This window comes from Nicotiana tabacum, chromosome 4, assembly GCF_000715075.1.
Source record: "Nicotiana tabacum cultivar K326 chromosome 4, ASM71507v2, whole genome shotgun sequence".
NCBI lineage: Eukaryota > Viridiplantae > Streptophyta > Magnoliopsida > Solanales > Solanaceae > Nicotiana > Nicotiana tabacum.
Genome location: NC_134083.1, coordinates 81,844,465 through 81,868,930, shown reverse-complemented (window position 1 = coordinate 81,868,930; position 24,466 = coordinate 81,844,465). Strand labels below are relative to the sequence as shown.

Here is a 24,466-nt window from a genome sequence, read left to right as displayed (position 1 = left end):
ATGTCCATTTGTAACTAACGGTGAAACCTTAAAAAAAAACCATCCACACGCCCCTAGAAGAGGAAAAAACAAAAATCAGAAAGCCCACATAATAATTACCTACATATAGCAATCACTAATATAAGAGCTATGGAAAATAATCTCTTGAATCTATAAGCTTTAATAGGTGAATAAAGTTTATAAACAAATTCTAGGTAAAAATTTCATAGTTATTTCCTTACAAAATGGGTTTGGATTCACGATTTTCTTTTAAGAATTAGGCTGGCCTAAAGACCATTAGTGTATACAGGTAAAAAGCCTTAACTACAACTATATTACGCAAGTCCCGTCGATACCTACCTATAGAGTCAAATTTAAATAAAAAAGTATCAGTGACTCGGTGAATTTTTAGGTTTTATGGATTCAGTCAGCTAAACTCCATCAAACTCGTCAATATATCGTGACCGCTTAGACTTGGTTTACTTTGGTTTGAATGTAAACTAAAAATAAACGGCGTTTATTCAAACAAAGGGAACCGAAGATTTTCTTATTTAGTAGTACCAAAGTAGTTCTACTATTAAGATGTTAATGGCAAAAATAAAATTTTGATGGAAAGTATACAAAATATTTAATTTTTAAATTTTTTAACATATATATATATATATATATATATATATATATACAAATTGTGAATATAATTTGTCAATCTGATTCAATTTTTTCTTCGATTTTTTATTTTATAAAATCATCTAAATGGAATATTGTCAATTTTTTAAAAATCAAAATCAAACCAAAACTAAACCCAAAAATATTATTTAGCCCGTTTGAATAGATTTTTGATTTGGGTCGATTTTAATCAAACCGTGAACACCACCATTATTCGGGGCTTTTGCATTTATACTCGAGTTTGAGATCACAATTGAATCTATACCGACTTTGCAAAAAAAGTTACAAGCCTACCCACTTCAGATGCACTTAAGGCCAAATAGGTGTGAAGTGCAACCAATGGTTTCATGCACTTAAGGCCAATAAGTCTGAAGTAAAAAATTACACTTCAGATGCACTTAAGGCCAATAAGTCTGAAGTAAGAAATTGCACTTCAGATGCACTTAAGGCCAAAAGATCTGAAGTGCAACAAACGTTTTCCTACACTTAAGGCCAATAAGTCCGAAGTAAAAAATTACACTTCAGATGCATTTAAGGCCAAAAGGTCTGAAGTGCAATCAATGTTTTCATGCACTTAAGGCCAAATAGGCCTGAAGTGTAAATTGACTAGAAATAAAAATTTGTTCCTCAAATTTTAATAATCTAATATACGATTTAGTACCTAAATCTACTCCAAATGAGTTCAAATTTGAAACATAACTGTAGACAATAAATTGCGTTGAGAAAATAAAATCAGGCCGAAAAATATTGCAACAATCGTAGTATTTCAAATATTTGAGTGTACAATCTCTATGAATCCTCTGATTCTTCTTTTGAATAATAAATAAATTCAAGGGCCTTTGAGCTTGATCTTGAATATGTAGTTGTCGCCACGAACGATGATCTTGTTCTTGAGCTTTAGCTTGGTTGCTTGAACTTGACCTTGATTTGTTTTTCGTTCTTAAGCTTGAACTTGATTGCTTGAAGTTTGAAACTTGTGGAGAAATTTGTAGTGTTTGATCCACGAGCTCTCTCTTGCTTCTTGTTATAACTTCTGGTATTTTTTATGAGTTATGAAGACCCATATTTATAGTTGTGGTAGGGAAGAGTTATGATAAGAACAAACTTTTTTCGACCAATCAAATTGAAGTGTGACAAGACGGCATTTGATTGGCCAGAACATGTCACTTGGACACGTGTCGCGATTTCATTGGCCTTTTAATGTGAGTTGGCATGCCTGGTCATTTTGACATGTGGCATGATTTAATTGGATCTTTCATTTGACTTGGCATGCCACGTCATATGACACGTGACACCAAACTGGGCCTTTAGGAAGATGACATTTTGGGCTTAATGAAGTTGGCTCATCACTTTAGCCCAATTAAATGGGCTAGCCCAATGGATTATGACTTATTTATTTAATCCATATATATTTGATTTATATAATTAATCCAATTATATTAACCCAAAATATTTATTTGGACCAATATATCTTGAATTTAAAATATAGTCCAAATTAATTTTTGAATTTAATTCCGTAAATTTTATACGCCTACAATAACCTCTAAATATCATCAAGAACAAACCACAATTATCAATTTGTCAAAACAACAATAAATTCAACAAACCCATTTTGCAATTAAAGAAATAGAAAAAGAAGAAACCCTAAGCAATAGTAAAAATAAAGCGTTACAACCGCTAACCACTATAAAACATCATAAACTATCTTAAAATATGTTGACAAATACCATATAAAATCATTGTTACTCGAAGAAGAAGAAAAAGAAGAAGAAGAAAGAGGAGAAAAATGCCTGAAATTATTTAACAGTGGGTATAAGTTAAAAAAAATTTACAAAATAGGTACAGGTTAAAGGGGTGGACCAAATAGGGCGCCCTGTGCAATATTTATCCATTATACATAGTTGAATTTCCCCAAAAAGGGCAAAAGACCAGCCCGGCGCACTAAGCTCCCGCTACGCGCGGGGTCCGGGGAAGGGCAGGACCACAAGGGTCTATTGTACGCAATTTTACCCTGCATTTCTGCAAAAAGTTGTTTCCACGGCTTGAACTCGTGACCTTCTAGTCACATAACAACAATTTTACCAGTTATGCCAAGACTCTCCTTCACGTGATTGAATTTCCCAACTAGAGGTAAATTTGGTTACCTTGTGAGGGTTGAAAATTTGAAACCAAAACTGCTGCGGGGTTTAACTAATGTTGCTATCTTTTGAAAATGATGCGGAAATATTGTTCTGAATTGCTTAGCTTGCGTGCGGCTTCAGTAAAATGTGGAGTATTACTTGTAAGAGTTTTGGTCTTTCAGCTGTTTAGTACTAATGCCACCAAAGTTGTAAAACTATGGTTATTCTTTTCACTGCTGTAGTAGAGCGTAACAGAGGTATTCAATGGTGGAGAACTTGACTTGGAAAGAAAAGCTTTGTGTGTGTGTGGGGGTGGGGGGTTTGGGGGGGGGGGGAGTGACATGGGGAAACATTTTCCTACCTCATAAATGTCACGTGAGTTTTTTCGTTATTACTTGAACTAAATGTGCTCAATTTTTTGCAAACTTAAAAGGATACGGCAAATGGCTAAATATATCCTTATACTGTGAGAAAATGTTTAAATATATCATTCGTTATACTTTGGGCCCAAATATACCTCTGTCGTAATATTATTGGTTCAAATATAACTCTCTTTTGTTAAGTTTGTACAAGGTGGACATCTAATCCCACATGATCCTGATATTTGATGAGGTTGATGTCACATAGTATGCCACCTCAGCGCCCCTAATCCATATATAAAAGACTAAAATTTGAAATACAATATTTTTCATGGTAGCGGTAATGGTGACAATAGCGGTGGAGGGGAAGAAAATTTTAGTGGTGGAAAAAAAAAATAGAAGCGAGGGGAATTAGTTAGGGGCAATGAGGTGGCAAGTCATGTGACATCCACCTCATCAAATGTCAGTACCATGTAGGATTGAATGTCCACTTTGGACAAACTTAACGGAAAAGGAGTATATTTGAACCAATAATATAACGATAGGGGTATATTTGAATTCAAAGTATAACGAAAAGTACATTTAAACTTTTTCTGATAGTACATGGGTATATTTGATCCTTTTCCGTAAAGGATACATGGTGGCATGGTGCCCGTGCATCAAGGTCATATTGGAAAGACAAAATTAGACCTATAGTCAAAAATAAGGAATAATTTTGGTCAAGAAGTTGAAATTTTACATGGTTTATTTATCATCTTTGAAGAGTAATTTTTATTCCTATTCACCTTTTTGAAACATTTTAGCTGGCACCTATATTTTACTTTTGATTCACGCTGCATAAAGCTCATTAAAAGAGAAAGTGCTTCGAACCAAGATTTTTTTCATACTCAATGTTCGATCCCGAAATTTCTAATTAATAGTTGAAGAATCTTATTTATTCTACCATAAACCATAATAGTTTTACTTTATTCATTCCCATAGAGGTTGTTTGGTTACGAAGTGGGTGGATTAGCTATCCCACCTTCTCTATGGGGTAGTTAATCCCACCATTTTAATATAGTAAAATTGGAGAAAAAATGATATTGTATAGCTGTTATTAAAATAATAGTCGAAAAATATATATTATTTTGTATATGTTATATACAAATTTTATACATGTTTTCGGCTATCAAATATAAATAGTTTCTGGCACAAGCTAAAAGTGAAAAAAAACCCCTAAAATGTATCCTACCTCTAGCTAATACTTATAAATAAACATGAGATAAATACAATCTCATATTCTATCCCGAGATTAGTATCCTTATCCCAATAACCAAACAACTCCTTAGCTGGTCGAAAAATAAAGAGTTAACAAGTTTAGCGTCTTGATATCAAAAATAGGAAAGAAAAAAAAACATAAACTAGAGGCGCTTTGAACGTTGCAAGTGAACCACAGAGAGGAAAAAGAGAGTTCAACATAAAAATGACACTGCTCTATAGACTGGTCGAAAAACATATACTACAAAATCTAACTGTTATACCTGGTGTGCTAAGCGATTATTACACACAGACTGTACAGAGAATCAAGGAAATCACTATATACAAGATAATCATGACAAATGAGCTGACTACTGGAAATTTGCCAGCAGCAACAGTCACTCTCTCCAGCACATTCCACTGCTTTGGCTGCTAATGGATGTCATGATAATCAATGAATCCTTTATTCCGGTCCTGCATGGGGATACACATCGAAATAAGACTGAAAGAGAATCATGGCGCGGACTCCTAGTTGTTCCTTAACAGCACAATTTTTGTAAATTCAACAGTGCTCTGGTGGCTCTTGACAAGATGTCCGTTCACTAAGCCTCCTCTCAGCAGCTATAGCAGCAGCAACAGAAGGTGGCAAATGCGTCAAGCTCCCAGTTGCCTTTTCATCAGTGGAAGGTGCCACCCTGAATAAGGATTCAACATCTCTTAGTGTCAAAATGGGCTGATCTTGATTCTTTCTGTTGCCACTAACAAATGAACCGATATTCCTGCTCCTATTCAACTTATATAAGCTCTCCTCAACTGTGTCTTTCACCTATTATGATAGAAACCAACAAAAAAAGAGAGTTATGAATAATCCCCTCTGCATGATACTATGTAGCAAAAATAGGTTGATAAAAGTATAACAAAGAATCCCTGGAAGCATCCAGTGCACAGATAAATATAGGTCATCTCAGCAACACAAGCTTTAAATTCATATCAAAAGACCGAAATAGGTCTCCATCCAAAGTCACTTCAGCAGTTTTAAGTTTCATCAACTTTTTGCATATGAATGGAGTTGACACATTCATTCAAGATTCATGTTGTTAATAGGAGATTCAGGTTATATTTAACATGACAGACAGCTCAACTGTTACTTAGAAAACAATGCAAGTACAAGTTTTAGGTCAGTCATCGTACCACAAATTTGAGACACAACACTGATTACATACAGAGTTAGAGTCAGACTCCCAACTCAATATTAATGAAGAATAGAATAGAGAGACATACTATAAAACGATGAACAAGAGTCTTATGTGCCTGCCCAATTCGATGCACCCTGCCAATGGCTTGTGCTTCTGCTGCAGGATTCAGCAGTGGTTCGACAAGTATAACATGCTGGGCTTCCAGAAGATTGAGGCCATTGGCTCCATGTTGGATTAGGAGCAACAATACTTGAATGGATCTGGTTTCTGGTTGCCCTGCATGTCTCTTGCCAGTTTCTTTGACATTGCTGTTAAGGCCTCTGAATTGGCTGATGGCAACATGTGCTTTCCTGTGGACTCAGTACTATAAGTTCAAAATTTGAAACTGATGTGTCATGGAAAATACTGAAACATGCAACATGAAATGTTAAACCATAAAACCAAGATCTGCTTCCTTCACAGATTTTAGGAATGAACTAAGAATGCGTCTTCGTTCCAACTATTAGTTTTCATGTGATGCCCAACACTGCTTAAATTCACAGTAGCTTCATAAGTTAGATACAATTCTTGAGCTGATCCAGACTATGTCATTGACTATTGATATTTGGAATATTTATCTATGTTTTAGTATCAATTATTTTCCACTTTAATGTCCTCGGAGTGTTTTAGCTGTTAAAAATACCTGATTTGGCTTAAATATTTATTTAAAGATTAGGAAACCAACAAGGTGAAAGGAAGCAATTCGGGAGATTTGCACCCATGGATGTGGTCGAATGATCAATGAAGTGGGTCAGAACCAGAAGGTCTCAAGTTCAAATTCCAACGGAGGGAAAAACACTAGGTGATTTCTTCCCATCTGAAAGCTTTGGTAGACAAAGTTACCTAGTACCTATTGCTGGTGGGAGGTGAAAAGTATCCCGTGGAATTAGTCGAGGTGCGCGCAAGCTGGCCCGAACACCACAATTATCCAAAAATAAAAAAGAAAAAAGAAGGGAGATTTTTGGACTGAATTTGAAGATTTAAAGAAACTGAATAAGTCCCGTGGGGTATGGCGCGCATGCCAAAATTTTAGGCTTATACTCTGAGGGCTAGTTTTGTCCACACATAATTTTTAGCAGACATAAATGCTTCCTAGCCTATTTTCAGCCGCATCTCGACATGGAAGCCAAGAGATCACCATTGATGAAGCAAGGTCAAGCTGGGAAAAGCCTTGAGTCCATTCTAACTGAAGATCTAAAGGGTTTTTCGTAAACTTTTCTTATTTCCTTCTTCTAAGGATAATGGATTCTCTCTTGTTATATAACTTTGGGTTTATGAGTAGAATGATATTGGCTAGTGTCCTTATTCCTTTATCTAAAGTTTTGATGGAACCTTTCATTAGGTGAACTATTTGGCTGCTTCTTGATAAATTAGGCCTGAATCTGTTTTTATTTGTTTCAACAACGAATTTCTTGTGTTTGATTGAAGAGCTCTCAAATGAATGTGCCCTAGATTCTTGACCTAAACTTGGGAAAGGAACTTCAAGATTTGGTGTTAGTTGAACAACAATATTTCAGATTAATTAAGATATTAATTAGCTTGATATAAAGACTATAATTAGGAACAATTCAGTCTTATTGTGATCTTCTGTGAGCTGGCTTACAGGAATCCTTGAAATAACTTGGGAGAGTAATTTGAGGAAATTATTGCGCTAGTAATTGGGAAGTTCTAGCGATAATCTAGTGACTCGCGATCAATAAAAATAATCAGACAAGATCCATAGAGAAGCAGTAGCTATTTCATTTCTGGGGAATTCATGATCCTAGGCCTTTTATTAATTGACTTTACTCTACATATTTTTAATAGTAGTAAATCTGTAATCATTGTTTTATTTTGAATTCAATAGATATCAATTAGAAAAACATTAGTTGGTAATAGTTCAACTTAGTTTACTTAATAGTTAAACCAGCTAAAACTAGTCCTAAGCTCTCTGTGGGATGGATCCTGGACTTATAAGCCAGGTTAAATTTGTAGAGACCACTTATCCTTTTTAAAACTAAAGTTGGGTGTGATCAACAATCAAGCCAAAGGGCAAATCAGTGGAGCTCACTAACATATACTCCCTCTTTCCAATTTTATGTGATGCCTTTTACTGGGCACAAAGTTTAAGAAAGAAAGAAAGACTTTTAAAACTTGTGGTCTAAAACAAGCCATAGATATTTGTGTGACTATAAATCATCTCATTAAGGGTAAAATGAGAATTTTGAAGTCAAATTGTTTCTAGATATATAAAGGATCATTCCTTTTAGGACAGGATAAAAAAGAAAGTCCATCACATAAATTGGACAGAGGGAGTAGGAGGATGCAGAACCAGAAGAGCAAGAGTGGATTAATGCTAGTTCTGGGACGTCTTCATATTCAAAGTTGAGAAGACAGTCTGAAGGTTTAGCTGATTTACTACATCAAGTATGTGTAAAAAACTAAAAACCACACTTCCGCAATATGGGTTGTTTGGTATAAATTGGATTTTTTAGCATGACTGTTCCCAGATTCTTATAATAGTTATTTATTATATAGTCAGAAACTTGCTCTTTGATACATTAGCTCAAGTATGGAGAACATTAAAGATGGTCCCTTAGGATGAAAGAGGATGAATCAGGTTCATAGTTTTTGCTCATATTTAGAGAAGGAACTTGATCCTCATAAAATTTGTAGTATCTTCTTCCGGGGAATTGGGAGTAACCAGCAAAATTGATTTCCATAGGCAATATCCTCTTATGGACTGGAAGGAAGAAATTGCTCATCTTTTTAGCAGTACAACTTCTCAACTCAAAACCTTAATCCAACGGATTGGAATTGGATAGCCAAAGATCATAATAATCCCTTTGAAAACTCTGATAGACTAATATTGAATTCTAACACTCTGATGAAACTCTGACGAATGTGCAATCTGGTTTTTAAAGTTTACATGTGACCTAGTATTCTTTTGGTTTCTTTCTTTTTCTTGAAGTATAATTTTTTAAATTTTCTTCCAAGAAACCCAGGTAACTCAATGAAGTGCAGGCCTGAAGTGGAGAAAATGAGGTTAACAAGTTGAGAAAAAATGTGCATAACAGAAACAGTTGCTCAAAGAAGTAAACATGACGCAGAGTTAAAGGTTCGATGAGCTAAATTGAGAGAAAGAAGTCCAGAGTAATAGAACATGTGGAAATAATGTACAATTGGCCAGAAGTAGAGACAAAGGTAGTGCAAGAGAGGACTTTCAGGCAAGAGAACGGACTTACAGTTTGGCTTGTATACCATATGAAAGAATCATCTTCCAACCAAAATTTTAAACAATGATTGATTAGCCTAAGACCATTATGCTACATATTTCTCTAATAATCAATTATATTATTTCACATGTATAGGACTGTAAATATCAGGATACAACCTGGAGAGGTTCCATGAGATAGGAGAACTCTTTTCATAGGAATTTATTTATGCAAGATACCATAGTCATTACCACTTTAGAGTTTCACAGCTAGATCCCATGCAAGTAAAGGCATGCCATCCTCAAAGATTCTTGCTGTTATCATAAACATAATTTTCCATTTTCTTTAAACAGAGATTTAGACATAATGCAGGATATGAATCAATCACATGGTTGCTCATATCATGAAGAATAAGTGTTCGCTTTTGCTCCTAGGAAAGAATATACTTTTGAACTTCAAAAGAACCAAACAAGGTTGACTACAAGCAAATTATTACCTTCCTCCTTTCATCCGCACAAAAGTTATGTTGTTAGCTGCAAACGCATGCTCTAACACATCAAGCACGTCATTCCAACTGCTAAAGACTAGAACCTTTGCTGCTAGGTTCGAGGAAGTGATCCATAAAATTCTCCTGGTGACAGCTTCAATCTAGAATACAACTTCCATCAATTAATTGAAAATGCACAACAACTAAAGGAAGTACCTCTTCTACTGTTTAAAATATAATGAGGCTGTAAGAATGCACGGAAGAAAAATCTGTTTTTTAACAATGATATAATGAGCTCTATATATAATACATATTCTACTCCTACTATATATGGGACTAGGACATATTCTGCACGCCTCCGTTACCTTTTGGGAGGCCTACGCCCCATAGAAACTGTCTACCTGAGACTGTCCCTTAGCCCGTAGGTCCTGACACAAGGTTAGAATTCTAGCCCTTCCAGAGTGGTATCTCACTGATGGCTCGGGCCCCCCGGAAGGAAGCCTTCTTCGCCTTCCACCTAAGCTGCGCAGGAAAGGCCCAAAGCCAATCCCAGGGAACAGTGAAGCTTCATAGGGTCTTTCTGTCCAGGTGCAGATAGTCCGCATCTTCACAGACATGTTCCTATTACATATGGGACTAGGACTATTTACACATAACTATCTAACACTCCCCCTCAAGCCAATACCGAACTTGTTACATATGTAACTAATACGAGGTGAAAATATCTGCAAGCTGATCATTCGACATACAAGGCCACTAGACTTCCCCTGAGCAACAAATCCAGGTGGTTGCTGATAAACAGAAGTTGGCCAAAACGTCGCCGGAAAAATTTGAAAATAGCGAGACTAAGCCGAATTCCACACTACAGAATAGGTTCTAAAACACTACCAGAAAACAGAAACTTTTCTGAAAATTACTGCTCGCGCCGAAAGTCACTGTTCACGCCGGAAAAAGTGCACTGTTCACGCCTGAAAAAATAAAAATTGTCAGAATTTGATGTAATTTATATGGGTAGGCACGAACCACTGGACGAGTAAGTTGTCCTGAAGAAATTTTGTCAAAAAGTGGCCGGAATGGCTCAAACGCGCCGGAAAAGTTACCGTAGCTCGCCGGAACCCTAATTCTGGCGATGCGTGGAGGCGTGTGAGGGACTTTCTGCCGGAGCGATTGACTGGGGTTTTGTCGCCTGACTTTTCCGAACAAGATGGTAGTGTTGGCTTTCGCACAACAGTACCAATGGGGAGATAACACAAATCAATCTTGAGTCGCCAACCGGAAAGACGCATGGTGACTGGCTTTTCTGTTTCAATGGGATTGGGATTTCTGGGTTTGGTCGCACAAGGGTTTCGGATCTGATGGTGGTATTGGTATATGTACAGTACCACTGTAGCAGTGATGAACCCTGGGAACAAGACGAAGTTGCCGGAAAATTGGACGGCGATGAGATCTTTCTTCCCGAATGTCGCTGGAATGACGTACAACGATAATTTTCTCACTGAAACTCTGATACCATGTGAGAATGCACGGGAGAAAAATCTGTTTTTTAACATTGATATAATGAGTCCTATATATAATACATATTCTACTCCTACTATATATGGGACTAGGACATATTCTACTCCTATTACATACGGGACTACTATTTATACATAACTATCTAACAGAGGCATACATTGTAGTATAACTTAAGTGGGAATACTGTATCTGCTTCCAAGGTCAAAAAAAAAGAACAACTTTTGTTGTTACATTCATAATTTCCCGCTGCCACAAAATGAATGACTCAGTTCCATATTCGGTTCAAGTGTTGTTTGGTTGAGGCCAGTGTTTTGGATAGCGTGCCGCGACAAATAGCGACGAGGGCCCTCTTCACTGAGGCGAGAGTGTGAAGCGACAATTTATGCAAAAAAATAAAATATTATATATATAACTAAAAACTCAATAACAATAATATATTAATAAATATATCAATTCAAAAATTAAAAACTCAATAGATAGTCATAGTAGATTCATAAACTAAAAGTCTAAAACAAGAGACTCTACTGCCTCTGCTCTGCCTCTACTGCTTGCTCGAAACAGAGCCAAAACAAAATAAGAGAAGAAAGAGGAAGGGAAGAAAGAAAGAAAGAGCCTCTGCTCTGCCTCTGCTGCTTGCTCGAAAAACAGAGCACAAAAACAGACATATATGTTCTGTTTTTTGCTGCACTGCTGCTCGACAAAAAACAGAGCAAAAACAAAATAGAAAGAAGAAGAGAAGAAGAAAGAAGAAAGAAGAAGAATAAAGAAAGGAAACTCGAAGAAGAAGAGAAGCATACCTGGGCTGGGTCGACTTGGATGAAGAAGAAGATGGCAGAAACTTGAAGCTTTCAGATGAAGAAGATGGCTGGGCTGGGTCGAAATCTCCTTGGGTCGACTTGGCTGCTCTGTTGTTCGAAGGTTGAAGAAGAAAGAAACTTCTGAGAGCTCAAAGCCCTAATCGCGACCTTTTTCTTTAGTCTCTGCCCTTTTGCTTTTCTTTTTTTTTAAAAAGCGACGCTATAGTCGCATCTCGCTACACTGTCGCCTCTCGCTACACAGGCAGAGGCAAGCGCTTTCTGTAAATCGCAACGCAACAGAGAAGAAAAGCGACGACAGCTCGCATCGCTACGCCTCACGCTATTAGCGCTGAGGCGAGCGCTATTTACAACACTGGTTGAGGCATTATGTATTAAAAGTAAAGCTAATCAAAACTGCGACAATATGCAATGATTTGACATATTTTAGTCAAAACAAGTTAGTTGGCTCTCCGTCTACCAAGTACTTGCTTTTGTCCCAAGATACTTGATACAACTTCTTAAATAGCAGAATCCCCCCTCCCCCCACCCCCCCACATCTAATCTGATGTATATTATACTATTCTACATTATTTATTTTGAAAACTAATTTTCCTTCTTTAGTCTTCACATTTCAAATCATTATCTTAATCACTTGTTTATAAAATTTTATAAAATAAATTCTACGAATATTTTACTCCTAATTTTTGCAATATTAGGACTAAGTTATCTAATATGGGGGAGAAGGGAGTAGATCATGAAATAATATTGGGGCAAAGGAAGTTGCTAGGAAAGTACAGTTGAATGATAAATATAATTCGAATCTTGAGGATGAAAGTAAGGAGTACCTTTGTGCTATATGAACCTCGGACATTTACAGATGCTTCAGAATTCTCAGAGGCTATTGAAGAAGATGGATATGACTTATTCTGACTGTCATCAGCATAAGCAATATTTCTGCAGTCAGTATGCTGTCTACACGTTGGGCACATTAACCAGTTAACTTGAGGCTTCCCATGGAGGGCTAATCTTTGCTCTGTCATTGCAAACAGACCTGAAATGGCAACCATCAAAGTTTAAGCATAGTATCCACCCTTAGCATTCCTTGCATAACAAACAAATGTTATAGTTTTTATTGAGTTAAAGCTACATGGATATGCAGGTTTTGCAGCTCTCTACGACCCAAAAGAAAAAATATATTGCCAAAGCTGTGGTTAACTCAGACAGTCTATAGGAAAATCGGAAGGTTATCCTCTCTTTTCTTTCCTGCAACCGTCAAAACCCCTCTATTTGAGGGGCAACCAAAATAAAAACAGAAAAGCACACAAGGATAAAACAGATAGTAGGAACAAAATTACTTCGCACGAATGTGAAGTACAAAAAATGAGCAGATAAGATTGGCATATCAACTGTAAAATTAGGTTGTCAGATTACATATAGTCACACGAGTAAATAAACATAGACTTGTGATAGTGTCCCACATCTAAAGCATGTAAATGTGTATTGTATAAAGTATCTATATTCCTAAGCATAAGACACTTCATGTGTACTCCCAATCTCCTCTTATATCTCACATGATATCAGAAGTTTTATAAGAAAAAACTAATTCTTTTATTGTCATTAGTTCCCTCTCCTCCAAAGTCAGCGCGATGGCGCATTAGCTTCAGCTCAGCAGTATGTCCCGGAGAAAAATTCCTTCCAGCGTCTAACTCCATTTGTGATAGTTGACCTTTCTTGAGTACTGTAAAACATAGGGACTTCCACAGAACTCAAAATCCTCTTACAAGCAGAACTGCAGAACCAAAAGGTTGCGATCTTTGTCTGTTTCATGCAAACTAAAGAATCTAGTGCCACACATGCTTACCAGTTTCGTAGTTCCCTAAGGTTGACTAAAGGTCCAAATTGACCAATATGAATTGCAATAAACTCGGACGAGACTTGGGTGACCGAAACCCTATTTTAACAATGTTCTGGAGACTGCTTTAGATAACAGCCACCTACAATCCCTTGGAATCAGTGCAAACCTAATAAAGAGCAAAACAAAATGGAAGAAAAAGATCGATACGGACGACACTAACTAGTCGGGATTAAAGTTTAGTCGTGTTGGATTTGTCAAGAGATTTCTATGTCATTGTAGGGACAAACAAGAGATTTAGAGGATCTTTAGCCAGAGAACCTCTAAATTGCCTCAGAGAAGAACTTATTGAGTATTTGAATGATAATAGTAGCCTGTTTGGCCAAGCTTCTCCGTAGCCAAAAGCACTTTTTTTTTTCTTTCAAAAAAGTGCTTTTTTTTTAAAGTTGAAGTGTTTCGCCAAGCTTTTAGAAGAAAAAAAATGCTTTTGAGTAGAAGCAGAAGCAGTTTTGGAGAAGCAGAAAAAAGTAGCTTCTCCCCGAAAGAACTTTTTTGAAAAGCGCTTTGAGAAAAATACACTTGAAGCACTTTTTCAAAAGCTTGGCAAACACTAATTGCTGCTTAGAAGTGTTTTTCAACTTAATTAGCCAAACACAAACTGCTTCTCCGCAAAAGTACTTTTGAGAAAAAACACTTCTCAATTTTAAGCTTGGCCAAACAGGCTATAGAATGGAGTGGACATAGAGGATTCGTATGGCAATCTCAACTAGTTTGAGACTGAGGTGTTATAGCTGTGTATATTGACAGTGTAGAAACAAAGAACAGCTTCCATACTTTCAAAGTGAAAATAACAGCTTTTAACTAATATCAACCCACGATATGCAAACATTCCAACCCAGAATATTTTAGAAGCATGTCTATTTTACACATCATAGTATAATGTGCTTCTCATTTGCTCAAGGTGGGATAATCTTCTTGACCAAATTGTCATCAACTAAGGTGGAAGATACTCGCTCTATCAATAAAGAAGGAAAAGCAGCAAATGAAGAAAAATAGTTATGTATATGTACTAAGCTTATTAAAACAATAATTATCTTATATTAGAATAGTGAGAAATCCCATTTTCTTGGCATATGCTATTTGGTCGAGTCCTTGAATTATCATGTACATTTTATCAAGGAGAAAGTCCAGTTTCTGGAATCGTAATATGAAGTGCATACAATTATGTTAGTTTATAGATATGTATAGTGTAGTCTTGTCCCACATTGGAAGAGGAGTAATATCTCCTTGTAGTGTATAGCTATAAATAAGGACCTCTTGTATTGTATTTATCATCCAATATCAATAACATATTTTCTCCCGTGCCTTCTCACATGGTATCAGAGCATTAGTGAGAAAAGATCGCTGTGCGTCATTCCAGCGTTAACCGGGAAGAAAGAACTTAGTCATCGTGTAATTTTTTCGGTGACCTAAGGCTTGTCTAAGTGAAAGTCACTTTCTGTCGGTGTTGTGCTAAAACCAACACCACCACGAGGTAGATCACCCTCCGACTACCAACCCCTGAAATTTTATCCGGCAGAAAAGCCGCCACGCTCCTCCACGCGCCGGCAACAACTTTTCCGGCGAGGGTTCCGGCCACTTTCCGGCCATTTTTTCGCGAAGCTTCTTCAGGACAGTGTGCTCTCCTCAAAATTCCGAGCCTACCCATCTAATTCAAATCAAATTCCGGTCACTTTTATATTTTTCCGGCGTGAACAGTGACCTTTCTGGCTACTTTTTGAAAATATTTCTTCAAGACAGCTTGCTCGCAAAGGAATTCCGAGTCTATCCATCCTGGTTACAACAAATTCCGACAACTTTGGAATTTTCCGGCGAGCTACGGTGTTTCCGACGTGAACAGTGTTTCTGGCACAGAACATTGTTCTGTTTTCCTGCTGTAAACAGTGTTTTTCAAGCTATTTCTTCAGCTTTCTCACATGAGTTACTTATTTTCACTATTTCAAATTAACCCTACTACTACAAATTGTAACGACATGGGAACCGATGCTTTGAATAGTCGGATAGTTTCTTTAGCAGAGTATATTGAGTTCCTTCAGTATAAAGCATGTAAGCAGACATCTTCTGAGATAGCTTCTGTTGTTCAAACAGGTAATAGCGTGACTTGTTTCTCCCAATCTTCATCCTCTGAGTCTTGCGTCATTGATTCAGGTGCATCAGATCATATTTCTGGTAACAAATCTCTTTTCACTACTATTTCGTATTCTCAATCTCTTCCAAAAGTCACAATGGCCAATGGGTCTCAAACCATGGCAACTGCAATAGGTCAAGCAAGCCCACTTCCTTCCTTACCTTTAGATTCAGTCCTTTATGTTCCCAATAGTCCTTTTAATCTCATAGCTGTTAGTCGTTTAGCCAAATTACTTAAATGCGCTGTTTTATTTCTTGATGACCATGTTTTTATACAGGAACGCAGTACGGGGCGGATCAATGGTACCGGGCGTGAATCAAACGGACTTTATTACCTTATCCTTGCTAAATCACATGGACTCACATCTAGTCTTCCTTCTATAACTTGTCCTGTTACTGATTCACCAGATTTATTACATAAACGGTTGGGACATCCCAGTTTGTCAAAACTTCAGAAAATGGTATCTGGTTTATCTCACTTGTCAGCTCTAGAGTGTGAGTCATGTCAGCTCGGTAAGCATACCCGCTCCCATTTCCCTCGGTGTCTTGATAATCGAGCAGAGTCACCTTTTACTTTAGTCCATTCAGATGTTTGGGGTCCTAGTCGGGTTAGTTCCACCTTAGAATTCCGCTACTTTGTCAGTTTCATTGATGAATATTCCAGGTGCACTTGGATATTTTTGATAAAAAATCGATCTGAGCTGTTTTCTATTTTCCAGACCTTCCACGCTGAAATTCAAAATCAATTTGGGGTTTCTATTCGCACATTTCGTAGTGATAATGCCCGAGAGTATTTGTCTTCCCCATTTCAGCAGTTTATGAAATTTCATGGGATTATTCATCAAACATCTTGTCCGTACACATCTCAACAAAATGGGGTAGCTGAAAGAAAGAATAGACATCTTATTGAAACTCCAGCTCCACCACCTACAGCTCCAGTTGTAGCTCCACCACCTATAGCTCCAGTTGTAGCTCTACCACCTATAGCTCTAGTTCCACCACCTACAGCTCCGGTTGTAGCTCCACCACCTATAGCTCCAGTTCCTCCACATAATCCAGTTCAACCTTCTGCAGCTCCACCACTCTTGACTTATCACCGTCGTCCACATCCAGCATCAGGTCCAGGTGATTCACGCCCCGCATCAGATTCTGCACCTACTGCGGACTTGTCTCCTCTTAGTCAACCAATTGCACTCCGCAAAGGTGTACGATCCACACTTAATCCTAATCCCCACTATGTCGGTTTAAGTTATCATCGTCTGTCGTCACCACATTATACTTTTATATCTTCTTTGTCCACTGTTTCTATCCCTAAGTCTACAGGTGAGGCACTATCTCATCCAGGATGGCGACATGCTATGATTGACGAGATGTCTGCTTTACATGCGAGTGACACTTGGGAGCTTGTTCCTCTTCCTGCAGGTAAGTCTACCGTTGGTTGTCGTTGGGTTTATGCAATCAAAGTCGGCTCGGATGGCCAGGTTGATCGGCTTAAGGCTCGTCTTGTTGCAAAAGGATATACTCAGATTTTTGGGCTTGATTATAGTGATACTTTCTCTCCCGTGGCTAAAGTAGCATATGTTCGTCTCTTTTTGTCCATGGCTGCTGTACGTTATTGGCCTCTTTATCAGTTAGACATTAAGAATGCTTTTCTCCACGGTGATCTTGAGGAAGAAGTTTATATGGAGCAACCACCTGGTTTTGTTGCTCAGGGGGAGTTTAATGGTTGTGTGTGCAGATTGCGCAAGTCACTATATGGTTTGAAACAGTCCCCTCGAGCTTGGTTTGGTAAGTTCAGCACAATTATTCAGGAGTTCGGCATGACTCGTAGTGAGGCTGATCACTCTGTGTTTTATCGACATTCTGCTCCTAATCTGTGTATTTATCTAGTGGTTTATGTTGATGATATTGTTATTACTGGTAATGATCAGGATGGTATTACTAATCTGAAGCAACATCTCTTTCAGCACTTCCAGACTAAGGATCTGGGCAGATTGAAGTATTTTCTAGGTATTGAGGTCGCTCAGTCTAGCTCAGGTATTGTTATTTCACAGCGGAAGTATGCCTTAGACATTCTTGAGGAGACTGGAATGATGGGTTGCAGACCTATTGACTCTCCTATGGATCCGAATGCTAAGCTTCTGCCTGGACAGGGGAGCCTCTTAGAGACCCTACGAGATATAGGAGGTTGGTTGGCAAATTGAATTACCTCACAGTGACTAGACCTGACATTTCTTTTCCGGTGAGTGTTGTAAGTCAGTTTATGGATTCTCCCTATGATAGTCACTGGGATGCAGTTGTTCGCATTCTTCGATATATAAAGTCAGCTCCAGGCAAAGGATTACTATTCGAGGATCGAGGCCACGAGCAGATTGTGGGGTACACAGATGCTGATTGGGCAGGATCACCTTTTGATAGACGTTCTACGTCTGGATATTGTGTTCTAGTAGGAGGTAATTTGGTCTCATGGAAGAGCAAGAAACAGAATGTAATTGCTCGATCTAGCGCCGAAACCGAATATCGGGTCATGACTATGGTGACGTGTGAGTTAGTTTGGGTCAAGCAGTTGCTCAAGGAGTTAAAGTTCGGAGAAATCAGCAAGATCGAACTAGTGTGTGATAACCAAGCTGCTATTCATATTGCGTCAAATCCGGTGTTCCATGAGAGGACTAAACACATTGAGATCGACTGTCACTTTGTCAGAGAAAAAATACTTACTTTCAGGAGATATTGTTACAAAGTTTGTAAAGTCGAATGATCAACTAGCAGATATTTTCATTAAGTCTCTTACTGGTTCTCGTATTAGTTATATGTGTAACAAGCTCGGTACATATGATGTGTATGCACCGGCTTGAGGGGAGTGTTAGTTTATAGATATGTATAGTGTAGTCTTGTCCCACATTGGAAGAGGAGTAATATCTCTTTGTAGTGTATAGCTATAAATAGGGACCTCTTGTATTGTATTTATCATCCAATATCAATAACATATTTTCTCCCGTGCCTTCTCACAAATTATAACTTACAGCTTTCCAGATACAGCATTTATATACCAAGGTTCAGCAAATTTTACTATTGACAAGTGTTGATTAGCATGATTCAAGGAGACTTGATTTAGGAGTGTTGATTAGCATGATTTCAGGAGATTTGATTATATTTAAGAGATCTGATTTTATTTGATTTTATTTGATAGCTGGATTGATTGTATAGATTTATTTTATTTCCTTAATTAGCATTAGGAGCTTTGTATAAATTCCCTTGCTCATGGGATGTAAATATACACAGAAATACAAGAAGCCTTTTCTTCATCTTCTCAAAATCTACATGGTATCAGAACCATTGCTGCCTTTTTGAGGTGAGTTATCACTCTCACAGCACTAGGATTCCGTTTTTATCAAAGAAGTCGAGTTTTCTCTCTCTTGTTAGCTGTCCGCAACACAAACTCCTTCTGATTTCCTTCTGATTGGGCTGAAATATGGAGACATTCAAGGGGACGGTTTCTGGAGAAATCTTGTCTTCGGATGAAATTCAGCTTCTCCATCGCCTCCTAGCCAAACTTGACTCCGCTAATGTTGCCACATCCAATCATGTGCAATCAGATACTGCTTTTGCTGCTCACCTTAATTCTTGGATTGTCAATTCTAGTGCAAATAGACACATGACAGGCTGTTCTAATGGCATTCAAAACTATTCTCCGTGTCATAAAGGAGATAATGTTAAAATAGCCAATGGTTCTTTAACACCTATCTCTGGAACAGGTTTTGTCATCTGTACTCCTAATATTAAACTATCATCTGTGCTCCATGTCCCTGAGTTCCCTGTCAATCTTTTATCTGTTAGTGCCATCACCAAAGCTCTAAAATCGAGTTCTTTCCCGATCATTGTATTTTTCGGGATCTTCAAACAGGAAAAAGGATTGGCAGTGGTAGATTGCGTGATGACTTGTATATATTAGATGAGATTCAAAACTCTGGTCAAGCCTTTTTTGGGGAAAGTAAGGATGTCAACCAAGAAATAATACAACGGCATCGACGGTTAGGACGCCCATCATTCTTTGTTTTGAAGAAGTTATATCCCGATTTGTTTTCAAGGACTCGATTTGAATCTTTGTTTTGTGATGCGTGTGAATATGCCAAGCATACTAGAAACTCTTATCCTGTGAGTGATAATAGAAGCAGAACTCCGTTTATGACTATTCATTCTGATGTATGGGTCCTACTCAGACTTTTTTTGTCTGGTAGTCAATGATTTGTTACTTTCATTGATTGTTGCACTAGGATGACTTGGGTATATTTGTTAAAAGCCAAAAGTGAAGTTTTTTCTTGTTTTCAGTCATTTCATAAGATGATTTGTACTCAGTTTGATGCCAAAATAAAAATCTTGAGAACTGACAATGGCAACGAATACATGGATAAAAGATTTGGTGCTTATTTGGAGTCCAATGGGATAGTCCATCAGACTAGTTGTCCTTACACTAGTGCACAAAATGGGGTCGCTGAAAGAAAGAATAGGCATCTGTTGGAAGTAGCAAGATCTTTTATGTTCACCATGCATCTACCAAAACCTTACTGGGGGATGCTATTCTAGCGGCTGCCTATCTTATAAACAAAATACCACTTAAACCTCTCAATTTTCAAAGTCCTCTGGAAACTTTAAAGGGTAAGAATGAATATAATGTTCCTCTAAAGATATTTGCGTGTGTTTGCTTTGTCCACACTAGAAATTCTGGGAAACTTGATCCTAGAACTATAAAGTGTGTTTTCATTGGGTATTCTCCGACACAGAAAGGTTACATATGTTATCATCCTCCCTCTAGGAGATCTTTTGTTAGCATGGATGTTACCTTTCGAGAATTTGAGCCCTATTTCAGTATTACCTCATCACCTCTTCGGGGGAGAGAAAGAGGAGTTGATTCTACCTAGTTCCATTACTCGACCTTTTGATGACATTGTCACAAGGGAAAGTGAAATTGGAGAAAGAATTCGGGGGAGACTATTGAGCATTTGGATAGGCCTGATTTGAAAACTTCTCAAGGAAAAATAGAGCAGAAGAAGCCATCATGCAATCTACCGAAACTGAACCTCATTCTACTGGTGAGTTATCTACATTTCCTAATGAGTTAGATGAACTTATTGCTCACAAAAAAAGAGCCAGATCTTGCACCACCAAACACCTTTTATCTAATGTTGTCTCCTGTAATTCTTTGTCTCCCTCCTATAGAGCCTTTGCCTTGTCTATTTTTTCTGTGTCTATTCCCCAGAATTGGAGGGAAGTTTGTGCAGATCCTAAATGGAAGCAAGCTATGATTGAAGAAATGAAGTCCTTGTCAAAAAATGAGACTTGGGAACTTGTCACTTCACCACCAGACAAAAAGTTGGTTGGCTGCAAATGAGTCTTCACTATGAAGCACAAAGCTGATGGCTCAATTGAAAGATTTAAAGCAAGATTGGTGACTAAGGGATTCACTCAGACTAATGAAGTGGATCATCAAGAGACATTTGCCCCAGTTGCTAAGATAACACTATTAGAATTCTTTTATCTTGTGCAGCTAATCTTGATTAGGACTTGCAACAGTTTGATGTGAAGAATACATTCTTCATGGAGACTTAGAAGAAAAGATGTATACGGAGAATCCTCCTGGATTTGATACTGCACAGAATCAAGGAAAGGTATGCAGATTGAAAAAAGCCTTATACGGACTGATGCAATTCCCCAGAGCTTGGTTTGACAGATTCAGCAAAGCAATGATCTCCTTCGGTTACCAACAAAGCAATGTTGATCACACCATCTTCATAAGACATTAAACAGGTAAACTCACTCTTCTCATAGTTTATGTTAATGACATAGTAATGACAGGAGATGACAAAGAGGAGATGTCTAGATTGAAGAAGTTGTTGGCACATGAATTTGAGATCAAAGATCTAGGAAAATTACGGTTCTTGGGAATTGAGGTTGCTAGATCCAAAAGAAGAATTTTTATTTCTCAAAGGAAGTATATTCTAGATCTCTTGAAAGAAACTAGTATGACAGGTTGCAGACCCGCAGAATCGCCCATTGAAAGCAATCACAAGTTACATAGCGGAGTTGGAGAATCAGTTGACAAGGAGAGATATTAGAGGCTGGTTGGAAGACTCATTTATCTCTCCCACACTAGATCAGACATAGCCTGGTGAGTCAGTTCATGCATGATCCCCGAGATCCTCATATGCAAGTTGTCTTTCACATTTTGCAGTATCTGAAGTCTGCTCCAGGGAAATGTCTACTTTTCTCCAAACATGATCACCTCCAAATAGAAGCCTTTACAGACGCGGATTGGGCTGAATCTCTAGATGACAGAAGATCAACATCCGGTTACTGTACGCTCGTAGGAGGAAACTTGGTTACTTGGAGAAGCAAGAAGCAAAGTGTAGTTGCTAGATCAACTGCGGAGGCAGAATATAGAGCTATGGCCCATGATGTTTGCGAACTGCTTTGGCTACAAAAGCTACTACAGGAATTAAAACTATCTGAAAAAGAAAAACTTTCCTTGTACTGTGACAATAAGGCTGCCATCAATATAGCTCATAATCCAGTCCAGCATGACCGAACAAAGCATGTGGAAATTGATCGAAGTTACAACTGGTGTCTTGAGTATGTTTCATGTGCCATCGGAAAAATAACTAGCTGATGTGTTTACCAAAGGTCTCAACAAGCGAACTTTCCATACTTTGAGTTGCAAGTTGGGCAAGTGCGACATCTTTGCACCAACTTGAGGGGGAGTGTTGATTAGCATAATTCAAGGAGACTTGATTTAGGAGTGTTGATTAGCATGATTTCAGGTGATTTGATTATATTTAGGAGATCTGATTTTATTCTGATTTTATTTTATTTGATAGCTGGATTGATTGTATAGATTTATTTTATTTCCTTAATTAGCATTAGGAGCTTTGTATAAATTCCCTTGCTCATGGGATGTAAATATACACATAACTACAAGAAGCTTTTTTTTTCCTCAAAATCTACAATAAGTACAAATAAGTAATATAAAATAGTACATTTACAATTACAGTGACTTGAAGCTGGAAAGAGGGATACCAGGTGATTAGAAACTTACATTTACAGCAAATGACATGCCCACATTGGAAAACCATCTTTTGGTTATTGAGCTTCTCTTGACAAACAGGGCATGTACGTTCCTCTGTTCTAGCTTGGTGTTCCGTTTTTTCTTCTGCATGAGCCGCTGAGTCCATTGTGGCTTGAGCTATAGTTGAATTTTCACTACTTGCACAATGATTATTTTGTTTAGATTGAACCAAACCCTGTTAAAGATAACATCCACAGGACTGTGAACACACATAATCAGTTCGAAAACTGCTAATGCAGATAAGAAGCAGTTGTTTGTAAACTTGATATATGAAGGGGAGATGCCGCTTTATATGATTCTAGTGCCGAACAATTAGACATCCAAAGTCACTGGTAAGTTGGCTTTCTCTTCGTATATCAGAGAAAAGAGTAACTAAAGATGAAAAATGCCTGCATCCGCCTCGAAAATCTTAAAAGCAAAAAGGGGAGGGTGGGGGAGGGGTTCCACAAGCCAAAAGAAATACATGCACAAACATAGACTCAAGTGTCTTCGACCTTTTCTTCTTCTTGGGTACATTTCAGGACCATTTAGGAACAGAATATTGTGGCAACATCAGGAGTATCTAACTTATTTTCTAGAATCAAGAGAAAGGTTTTTGTGCAAAGTGTCAGAAATGTTGCCAAACTTGGAACTTTATCAGCAATCACAAACCTACCAAAATTCAAAAATGTACCATAAGAGAGACATGATGCATTACTTGGCATTCACTCGTCACCATCTATCATAAAGAACACTCACAGTTGCACCATATTTTCAATGTCCTAAGCCTTTGATATAGAACTGAGAAAGGGATCTGTCTCTCCTTGAAATGCAACATCGATTGACCTAATCTACCTAACCTATCAGTGCCTAAATAACAGCATTCTCAAAAGTCAACTGTCTCATCACTAAATGTTGCACTAACTTGATGATAATTTAAAACTCCAACAACTTGAGTTGCTTCTTTGATTAGACAACAAACTGACTGGGATTAGTTCTTAGACCAAACTGGTTTAATTGCGAAATGCGGAGTTCCAGTAATGTCTAAGACCGAAGCGTGATATGAATACACGTCCAGGTGACTTTTCCTGAATTTCATAATAATTCATATTAAACATTGGAAAACTCTAAACCTTCTGTTGTTACCTTTAAGTAGCGAAGTTGTCCCTTTGTTCTTGACAAAGAAGATAAAAAGAAAAACTTTTCGCTGGACCATTCAGCACTGGCTGCATCTAATTCTCCTTGATCTAAGGCATCAATAGATTTGTCATTCTCATCCTCTTTTAGGCGTAGTCGAGAAGTTGCCATCATAATCTCATCATGAGCACGTAGAACATGTGCTTGAGCTGTCGACAGGAGCCTTGCTTGAGCATACTCCTTTCGCATCCCCTACACAGAACTATAGAGTGAAATACCTTACATAAAGATACACATGTATTCATGTCGTCAAGATGCTGGTTGTGAAGTATTTCTCTGGAACAGACTTTAATAGACCATAAGAATGGAATCTCCAAAGGAAAATCAAATAAAAAAGACAACTGTTCTGACAAGGGCATTGATTTGGAGATACCTCAAGAAGCTGCAGCTGTTTTTTGGCTGCCAATACACCTTCAGCATCTAATAGGCCCCTGGAGTTGCTTTTAATAAGGCCCAACACTACTTCCAAATCAGATGGAGCTTTCGACACCTATTAAATTGCACAATCATTAAGGATTGCCTACGTCAAAGCTTCGAACTATG

At 37.8% G+C, this 24,466-nt stretch overlaps 1 protein-coding gene across 5 annotated transcripts in view; it reads right to left on the bottom strand.

The window, feature by feature from the left end:
- Positions 1-4,574: 4,574 nt before the first annotated feature.
- LOC107776915 (uncharacterized) overlaps positions 4,575-24,466 on the bottom strand; it is a 57,105-nt gene continuing 37,213 nt past the window's right edge. For 2 of the 5 annotated variants that reach the window (XM_075252101.1, XM_075252100.1), the window contains exons 14-20: positions 24,297-24,413; positions 23,873-24,115; positions 22,718-22,922; positions 12,434-12,639; positions 9,286-9,437; positions 5,642-5,906; positions 4,575-5,186 (exon numbers count right to left, since the gene is read on the bottom strand). In XM_075252101.1, the coding sequence (XP_075108202.1) occupies positions 4,923-5,186; positions 5,642-5,906; positions 9,286-9,437; positions 12,434-12,639; positions 22,718-22,922; positions 23,873-24,115; positions 24,297-24,413 (1,452 nt within the window). In that variant the 3' untranslated portion in view covers positions 4,575-4,922. Of the gene's footprint in view, positions 5,187-5,641; positions 5,907-9,285; positions 9,438-11,588; positions 11,843-12,433; positions 12,640-22,717; positions 22,923-23,872; positions 24,116-24,296; positions 24,414-24,466 lie in introns of those variants that run through there. The other 3 variants (XR_012708824.1, XM_075252102.1, XM_075252103.1) reach the window with 3 other exon arrangements.